The following is a 10,175-nucleotide window of genomic DNA, read 5'->3' on the forward strand; positions in this document are numbered from 1 at the left end:
AATTCCTTTAATAACTCTTTCTCCCCCAAATCTCTTCATCCCTGAGTTCAGCTAATCCTGCCCTGATATGTTGGACTTGAACTACACTTAATAATACACTTAGGGCTTCCCTGGTGGCACAGTGGTTGAGAGTCTGCCTGCCAATGCAGGGGACACGGGTTTGTGCCCCGGTCTGGGAAGATCCCACATGCCGCGGAGCGGCTGGGCCCGTGAGCCATGGCCGCTGAGCCTGCGCATCCGGAGCCTGTGCTCCGCAACGGGAGAGGCCGCAACAGTGAGAGGTCCGCGTACCGCAAAAAAAAATAATAATAATAAAATAAAAAAATAATAATACACTTAATTCAAAGATTAAACATTTAGACATCACTATAAAATACAACTTTGTGGGATTTCCCTGGTGGTCCAATGGTTAGGACTCCATGCTTCCACAGCAGGGAGCACGGGTTTGATACCTGGTTGGAGAACTAAGATTCCACATGCCGTGTGGCACAGCCAAAAAAAAAAAAAAAAAAAAATAGTTATAGCCTAAGTAGAGAGCACTTTCTTTTTTTATTTAAATATTTATTTATTTATTTTTGGCTGCATCAGGTCTTAGTTGCAGCGCGTGGGCTTAGTGGCATCCCCTGCACTGTAGGGCTGATTCTTAACCCCTGGACTACCAGGGAAGTCCTGGGAGCACTTTCAAAAAAAAAATACAACTTTGCCATGGCTTTAACTCAGAACTTAGTAATACGGACTTGGGTTACACCCTACCCATATGGTAAAAGTTGACATGGGGGGATGAATTTAGTCTCTCAGTATTTCTTCAATATTTGTGTCTCATGTCTCATAAATGTTTATTTTATTTGGTTTGACCAATAGGCAAAGTCCTCACATCACAGAGTCATTGAATCAACTGTTGTTCCTATGGGTTAAGGTTTGTCCTTGGCAAAATACTATGCCCTGTCTTTCCAATTCATGACTTTAAAGAGAATCAGAAAGTTCTGGGGCCCTGAACAATCACATCTCGGGGACTTTATTGTCGGAGAAAGTGAAAAAAGTTCACATAGACTTTCAGCAGTGGAAAGGGGTTCCACAAAATATTTTGAGCTGGAAGATGAGTCTGAAGTATTTATTCCTATTCTGCACAAAAAATTCTATTATTAATTAACTTGTGAACTTTTGATTATTTGGATTACAGTTTGTCACAGGTGATCTTTTGTCACGGAGCTTGGGAGAAGTACAGAAACTTCTGACAGATTTATTACCACAAGTCATAGATCTCAACTGCATGACACAGATTTCCTTTTGAACTCTTCCATTAGTGTTCCCTTCCCACTAAAGCTTACCTAACTCACATCTATACTTAGCATATCAAAATATTCTGTCTTCAAATCTGACTTTCTCATCCTTCTCGTTTCCCTGGCTGTCACTGGGGGCTGGCAGACTGTTACCCAGTGAGCACAATCATCTCCTGACTCCAGGTCTGCCCCAGCTTCCCTGTGTCTTAATACTTGGGATTTGATGACACCCTCCCACCCCTTTTAGCGGAAAGAAGCCCAGATTTTTTTTTTTTTAACATCTTTATTGGGGTATAATTGCTTTACAATGGTGTGTTAGTTTCTGCTTTATAACAAAGTGAATCAGTTATACATATACATATGTTCCCATATCTCTTCCCTCTTGCGTCTCCCTCCCTCCCACCCTCCTTATCCCACCCCTCCAGGCGGTCACAAAGCACCGAGCTGATCTCCCAGTGCTATGCAGCTGAAGACGCCCAGATTTAATGGGTGCCTGGAAGAGCGGCAAAAGCTCCTTTTTTCTCCTTTGTTTCAAATCAACATAACATTCAGGTTGAGTTCCCCTGAGACATGGATCTGAATGCAAGCAATTTATTTGGGGAGGTGATCCCAGGAAATATAATAAGGGAATGGGGAACAGAGACAGAGAAGACATAGAAGAGAGTAGAGGTAGGAAGTAGACTCCTAAGCTTCTACTTTGGGTCCAGCAGGCACCTCTGGCTCTGGGCTCACTGGGCAGTGAGACAGTGGATAGACCCAGAGCGCAAGGAATCATCAAGCCCTTCATGACATACCAGCTAGTACCCTTTCCTCTGGAGCTTTCTGTTTATCAGACGTCCCCACTACGGCCACAAGGAGAACAGCCAAGAGCAGAAAAGTAAGTCACACAGTTCAATAACGAATCTGCACACAAGAGTAGGGTACATTTTTCCATGTCCTAACAAGGATATCCAGTCATATCCAAGTACAATTACCTTAAAAGATGTACCACTAATCTTTTTTTTCTTTCTTTTTTAATGATTTTTTAACCTCCTTCCATGGCTTTGCCATTGAATTTGGACTAAAATCCAACCTCCCTGCATGGCCCACAAAGTCCTGGGTGACCTGTCTGTGCCTGCCCGTTGCTCCCACCCGGAGGCACCCCCAGTGCCCCCTCTGCCCCAGGCTCCACCCACTCTGGCCTCTTCACCCGTCTGCCACACCCACCCAGGCTCTTTCACACTCTGGGACCTTTGTCTGTATTCTCCCTCTGCTGGAATGTTCCTCCCACACTGGGCATGGCTGGGTTCGGCTCATCCTTGAGGTCCAGCTGAATTATTTTATTTTCAGGGAGTCCTTTCCTGGCCAACGCATCTAATTAGACACACACAAACACACACACACACCCCCCACAAAATTATTTCCTCTCAGAGCTCTGTGCTCCTTGCCTTCTAATATCTCCATAATTCAAATTACACAGTTATTTATTTTGTTTATTGCCGAGTTTTTTATTTCATGCCTAGCACTTGGCACATGGCAGGCGCTCAGCAAATATTTGTCTAATCAGTGAGTGAATGAATGAATGAAATGGCGTTGGGTGAGTTGCTCCTCCTTTCTGAATTACATTCTACATCCAAACAGACTCTGGAAGTAAGAAGCCAAAGCACTGTCCGAGGCTCTAGGGTGGGAAGGAAAGCCGGTAGAAGGAAAGGGACAAAGTCAGAAACTCCCAGAGCCAGACACAGAAGACACTCCTCAACCGGGCGAGCGCTGTCTGGGCTCTCCTGGCGATGGTGGCCCCACAGGGTGTCCACTGGAAGGAGCATTGCTTTCCATGCCTTAAGGTCAGGTAGAGCCCAGCTTCTCCTGGCGGCCACACCCTGTCAAGGCCTTCTTAATCCATGTCTAGCCCCTGCCAGTACCACCTCTTGAAAGTGACAAGCTCTTTTAATATTAACATCTATGGCGTGAAGTGGTATTTCCTTTTATTTGAGTCCAATTTCCCTCACTTGAGAATTTCAGAATATGGTGGAAAAAAATCTGTGTTTATCTTATCTGTTCCACTGGTGGACTTACTGTTTCAGTAGACCCCCTTTTATCTTATCTGTTCCACTTGGGGACTTACTGTTTCAGTAGACCCCCTTTTATCTTACCTGTTCCACTGGTGGACTTACTGTTTCAGTAGACCCCCTTCCCTGCAGCCTTTGGACACATCTCTCTATAGACGTTTCCCCTCTCAGAATTACCGCTGGACTTTCCCCATACCCATTCACAGCCCGGTGAGTGGTGGCAACTAGACACACTATTCTCAGTATGCAGGTACCATAGGGTAATTTTAAAAAAAACTTTTGTTTTCTAATGCCTTTCTTGATGATGCCAAATACACACACACACACACACACACACACACACACACACGGCAGCAAACTGAGCTGAAAGCCAGGCTCCTTCATTTCCTAAATATAGTCTGGATTATTTCTTCTTAATGTAAGGCCTTGCTTATCTTCGTGTAGCCTCACCTTGGTTAATCACAGACACTCAAGCCTTCCTCTTTGCAATCTGGCCCTGCCGGCCTGGCTCTTTGCCACCTAAAAGTTGAAGGCCACCCACAATCAAGCACTTTCTCCCTCACATTGTTAAGTTCTAATCAGGTCTAGTCGTTATCATTCCTAAGGAAATATTCTTTTCACACTTTACCCGCAGCAGTACCATTGATGCGTAACTTCTGTTTCTCGACCATCTACAGAGGAAAAATAAAACCGTCCCTTTATACACACACACACACACACGCACGCACACACACATCTCATGGTGACACAGTTTTAACTGTATGTCATCTGCCTTTTTCCCTCTCCTTATGTATGTGTACCCTTTCCCAGGAACCCTGTCACAACTTCTCTGAAAGACGAATGAGAGCATAAATATTGCCCAAGTGCCTATGGACCCCCTCAAAAAGCACCAATAAAATGATCAAGTATTTGTTTCCTCTTGCAGAAACTTATGTTATCTGGCCCCTGGTAGGTTGTTTCGTTTTTTTTTCTTTTGAGACGTTAACTGGACAAGTTTATGAAATGGTAACAAGAAAGTGACATGAACTGTCACCTTAGAAAAACAGAATTTTAGACCCCATGCAAGCCTGGGAGAAAAAAGGGAATCAAAATCAAAAAGATAATGATGCTTTTTCTGGGTAGTAAGTTTCCAGGTAAATTCTTTTGTGCATTTCTACACTTTCTGCAACAAACATATATTTTGTGATCAGGAAGGAAATTTTTTTTTTTTTGGCCGCGCCGGGTGGCTTGTAGGATCTTAGTGCTCCAACCAGGGATCGATCCCACGCCCTCCGCAGTGAAAGCGCAGAGTCCTAACCACTGGACCGCCAGGGAATTCCCAGAGAATGTTATTTTTAAAAAGGACATGTGGATATGCCTCAGATGGCACGGCCCTCTGAAGTCACAGTTAACATCCTCCAGGTGGAAACCAGTGGTCATATGTTTTTGGACAAATGTTTGTAAACGACACTGCGATAGCTCTTAGGGGATTGCAAAGAGGAGTGGGACACATTTTTTCACCCTTGAGGGGCATAGTTGATGGAGAAAGAAGACTCACTCACTTTACCAGTATTTATATGGAGCCTACCCGCAAAGTCCACAGCTTCTCATAAAGGCTAGTTTCTCCGAGGCCGTGAAAACGTAACGTTTAAATGTGTGGGCTCTGGACCCAGAGCTCCTGGGTTCAAATCTCACTTCATCACTTATTAGCTGTGTGACTTTGGACACACTATTTGACCTTTCTGTGCTCTGGTTGCCTCGTCCATAAAGTGAGATCAAAATGAAGAATACTTGGGTGGGTGGTGAGACCTAAGGAGACTGAGAGCTGGGAGGTACCTGGAGAGCACGGCCAGTTGGTTTCTTGGATTCCCCATAAATCTAGGAGAAGACACTGGGCTATAGAGATGACTCAATTTTTGTCCTGCTCCACTTGGGTTAATGATTACTCTGTCCTTAAGTTGCTCATCCAAGATCCAATGCAACTTACTGCTTCTACGGTCTTAGAATGCAGGCTCCATGAACCCATCTGATGAGTTAGAGACTGCGTGTTACGAGCCTGATAGGCAAGCCTTCCAGCAAGTTCTTCAGGGCAGGGTAACTCAGACCTGTCCCCTCCTCAGTCTCTCCCCATCCCTGATCAGGCTCAGCCAGTGGAGAATTCTCTATCCTTTATCCTCTGGGGGGTGGGGGGTGGTTATGAAGATACGTTATTGGTGTTGAAACCCATACCATCAACATAATTAGATTTTTCTGAGATGATTAATTTCAGAATTGACTTTCTTGGGCAGTTTAGTAATTCTTCAGATTCAACTTCTTTTTATATTTTACTGAGTAAAAAAATAACTTTCAGACTTCCCTGGCGGCGCGGTGGTTAAGAATCCACCTGCCAATGCAAGGGACACAGGTTCGAGCCTTGGTCCGGGAAGATCCCACATGCCGCGGAGCAACTAAGCCCGCGCACCACAACTACTGAGCCTGCGCTCTAGAGCCTGCGAGCCACAACTACTGAGCCCGCGTGCCACAACTACTGAAGCCCGTGTGCCTAGAGCCCGCGCTCTGCAACAAGAGAAGCTGCCGGCGATGAGAAGCCCGCGCACCACAACGAAGACCCAGCTCAGCCAAAAATAAATAAATTTTAAAAAACAACAACTTTCTATTTAGGAAAAAAAAAAAGTTCCAGTACGGTCATCTCTTAGCCACGCCAAAAAATAATGTGTTTCTCAAGATGAAAAAATCAGAAGTGCTAGAAGTAAGTTCCACTGACACAGTTACATTTTTCATTCACGTTTAATGTCATTTCAGTCAAAACTGCTTCGGGCAGCATCAATAGTTAACCTAACATTAGGTAAGAAGGAAGTGGACTCTAAGAGGCCAAATGGCTCTATGTACATAGAGTAACTGGAGGCTCTGCGCCGCTGCACCTTATCTGTTATGATCAGTTACAGCTATGAGTTGCCACAAACAGATGGGGCGGATGGCAACTTGAAAGCAGGCAGCGTGGGTTCAGATCTCACTCTGCTGCCCACCTGTGGTAACGCTGTGACAGGAGAGCCCTCTGAAAGCCCCAGCTCCTGCGGCTGGAAAACGTTAATAATGCAGGCCCACCTCCCCTTTCCCCAGATCCCCAAGTCAGCACAGTTGTGATGCTGGTCCAGGGCTGAGGAGACCCAGCATCTCGGCTGTGTCCTGCCCTGCACTCGCGCCCTCAGCTCTGAGGACAGAGCAGACACCTTCCAATTGTCTCTATTTTCTTACTGCCTTGCCGCAAAACTCCAGGCACAGAGAATCTACCAACGAGGAGCCTTTTCCATCCCGAGTCTGCTTTCTGCCTAGACCTGCAAGAGCCTCTCTTAACTCCCTGGGGAAGGGCATTTAAGCCTCCTGAAAATGCTCCTTTAAAAATCCTAGCAGGGGGGCTTCCCTGGTGGGGCAGTGGTTGAGGGTCCGCCTGCCGATGCAGGGGACACGGGTTCATGCCCCGGTCCGGGAAGATCCCACATGCCGCGGAGCAGCTGGGCCCGTGAGCCATGGCCGCTGAGCCTGCGTGTCCGGAGCCTGTGCTCCGCAACGGGAGAGGCCACAACAGTGAGAGGCCCGCGTACCGAAAAAAAAAAAAAAAATCCTAGCAGGCACCATTTCCTTTTCTGGCTTGGGCTTCTTTGCCCACAGCTCACAGCCTCCTCCTAGCCACAAAGGTCCTGGGATTTCTTTCTGAGTTCCCCTGAAGACGGTAAGGTCTTCTCTCTTCTGCCATTACTTCCCCAATAAATCCTCAGTCCGAAATGATAGGCTCTTTGTTTTAATATCTCTGGACTGAAAATGAGGGTTTAATTTTTGACCAGAGACTTGGAGGATTCTGCAACTCCTCATAGCGCTGTTAGGGCACACGAAAAAGCCAGTTTTCCTCCTGACACTCGCCTGTCTAGCGGGCGTTCACTGTCTGTCTTGCTCCCCAGGTGAGCCTTAGGGCCTAGCCTAGCGCTGTCACAAAACGCTGACGCCCACAGGGAACACTGAACAGTCATGAGATGCTTTCCTCTTAGAACCCCCCTTCCCCTTCTAGAGGCGTCTCCCTCATTCTCTGGGACCAGGCTTCCTCTGGGAAGTCTTCCTTGAATTCCTCTGGTCTTCTGAGTTTTTCCTCTCTGGCTTCCCGGATCCATTATTTTGGCACTTAGCATATTGCAAATGGTTTTGTGTGTGTTTCCCTGCTCCACTCTGAACTTCCAGGGGTCAGAGATTGTGTCTTCATTGTTTTTGTCTTGCTGTGCTTACCACAGACCGGGGCCCATTATCTGAACTGCAGGAATTCTGTATTTACCTTTAGAATGTAGGCAGATCCCTTGAGAGAAAAGGTTACTGAGAGAGGCTGCCATGGTGGAAAGGTTTGCGTGATCCAGGTAACTGAGGCAAACAGGAGTTTAGGGAGGATTCTGTGGGGAGGGAGCAGGGGATGCCTGGCCCAAGGGTACTACATTCCCTAAGTAACTGACTCTTCACCTTACTTTAGTAGTAAAGTACCCTGGCCTTGGAGCAGAAGAGGGAAAGAAGCTTATCAAAAAGATCAATATTCTCAGGTAAATCATTAGCTTTCAATCAAGATTTTAAAAATCTTAATGTTTTTCAACTGTGTTCTTTCAACAGCAGGCCTGGGTGACCGTCCTGCGGTGGGCTGGTGGCCTCTCCCGGAAGAAAAGAGGCAGAAGGGGTGCTAGTCTCCACCAGGCATCTGATTTGCCGGGAAATTACACAGCCCTGCAGGTTACCAGGAAGATGCTGAAGGTCCCACAACACCGGGCTCCTTGAGGTCAAACCCTAATGTATGTGTGGCGTTTGGGGTGATGTGATTATCAGGGATCAGGGCTACTTTTATTTCCAGAGCTGGCTTTTCTCAGGTACGCCTTGTTTTTCAGGACTGTACTCACCATGTCTTCCTTTACCTCTTAATTAAATCAGCATTTGTTGAGCCTGTATCAGGGGCTGTGATATTGTGGGAGATTTAAAGATGAAAAAGATTGACCCAAAGGAAAACCGGCAAGATTAAAAACATACTAGGAACTTTGAGATAAAAATCTTTATCATGCTATATGGATAAAATTGAATTCAACGAATATATGGAACACCTCCTAGGAGGAAGGGGCTGTGCTACACGCTGGAGTGCCGGTGAGGACAACTGTGGTCCTCCAGGAACTTGTTCTTCAGAAGAAAGTACCCTCCCAGGACAAGACCTTGGCGCCAAGTGGGATAATTACACGTCCCCCCAGCTCATCACCCCTCTCCAGGGTTAACAGATTGCACGCAGCAGAACCAGCACGGGGGCGTGCCTCTGGGACCTGTCAGCGCCATCTTTCCAGGTGGGAGGTGGCTCTACCAAGCCGCAGCTCCCAGGCGGAGGGATTCATTCGGCAGAGGTGGCCAGCGCCCTTCCAGACAACAGGGCTCCAGCCCCTTCCACCCAGGCTCTGGTGGGAAAGGGGGCATTGGAGCCGTAGGTCTAGATGGAGAGGACGGGGAGATCCCGAGATGGAGGGGGCTGGGGACCCTAGGATGGAGAGTCTGCGGTGCACCTAGAGAGGGGGGTGCTGGAGGACCCTGGATGGAGGCATCCGGGGTGGGCCGGGATAGACGGCACCGGGACACCTGGCTGTCGGGCTGCGGTCCCTGGCGTGGGACCCTGTGCCCCTCCGCTGCGGGCGAACGGCCGGTTGCCCACCCTCGGGCCCGCCACCTACCTGGGCACGCCCTGGCGTAGTCGAAGCAGCAGTCCCCGGTGAGGCGGCAGGCTTGGTCGCAGAAGCACGTCCCGTAGACCCTGTCCTGCCTCCAGCCGTGGGCGAAGCAGGCGGGGTCCCGGCCGGGGCAGCAGCGCCCCGCGTCGGCGCAGCCGGCCAGGGTCCCGGGCCACAGCCGCGCCAGCGCGCACAGCGCCATCCACAGGGTCCTCATGGCACGCGCTCCGCACACCTTCGGGGCGAGCGCTGGGCTTCTCGGAGAGCGCCGGCCCCGGAGCAGCCCGGCCTGGCCCTGCCCCGCGCCGGCCCCCGCCCTTCCCGCCGCCCCTCCCCAGCCCTGGCGGCGCGCCCGTCCTGAGCCGGGCGGGGAGGGCGCCTCACCCCAGGGCGCCCGCGATCGACGCTCCGGGCCCCGGCCCCCTCCCCGCGGCGACCCCGCCAGGAGGCAGCGGAAGAGCAGGTGCTCTGGGATTCCAGCGGCCCAGCGAGGTGCCGGGCCCCCAGCAGCCCCGTCAGGGCGGCCACCACATCTCCTGGTTCCCAACTCTGCTTCCTGACGTCTGCGGACACGTTAGCCCGCGGGGCACTTTGACTCCAAGGCCAAGAGCCGAATAGCGCTTGATGTGCCCGTGCGGGGCTCAGCCGCACCTTGCGCGCAGGTCACCCAGGCTTCGCCCAGGAAGCCCACGCTGCGCTTTTTCCCGGGACACCAGTCCCCCGCCCCCGGGCCACGCAATCGAGAGCTAAGACTGAAGAAGCATGCTTTATTCCTGCAGCATTTTATAATGGGATTTTACTGCCCCAGGAAGATGCCACTTTGCTTCACAGAAGAGCCAATTGATGATACATAGAATATAAACGGTGCTCGCTTTCTGTTACTGCAGATTTCCCCAAAGAAATTCTGCTTGATGGTATTTTAGAAATAATTTCCGCTTTAATCAGGCGCCAGCCTAACTTTCCATAGACATTCTCTTCCACCTTCCTCTCCAAATATATTGTATTTTCTGTACTTTTTTTGTTAACCGAAAATCCTGGAAGTCTCATTTTATTTTATGTTCTTAAATCATTTAAACTATTAATGGTTTTGTAAGAAACCAGGAATATAAAGTTGTCTGTATCTGTGAGTCTGAGAAATC

At 48.9% G+C, this 10,175-nt stretch overlaps 1 protein-coding gene across 1 annotated transcript in view; it reads right to left on the bottom strand.

The window, feature by feature from the left end:
- Positions 1–9,579, bottom strand: part of SBSPON (somatomedin B and thrombospondin type 1 domain containing) — a 28,258-nt gene extending 18,679 nt beyond the window's left edge. The window contains exon 1 of the mRNA XM_004280574.2: positions 9,040–9,579. Coding sequence (XP_004280622.1) covers positions 9,040–9,253 — 214 coding nt within the window. The 5' untranslated portion in view covers positions 9,254–9,579. The remainder of the gene's footprint in view (positions 1–9,039) is intronic.
- Between the last annotated feature and the right edge of the window lie 596 nt (positions 9,580–10,175).

This window comes from Orcinus orca, chromosome 17 (genome assembly GCF_937001465.1).
Source record: "Orcinus orca chromosome 17, mOrcOrc1.1, whole genome shotgun sequence".
Lineage (NCBI taxonomy): Eukaryota > Metazoa > Chordata > Mammalia > Artiodactyla > Delphinidae > Orcinus > Orcinus orca.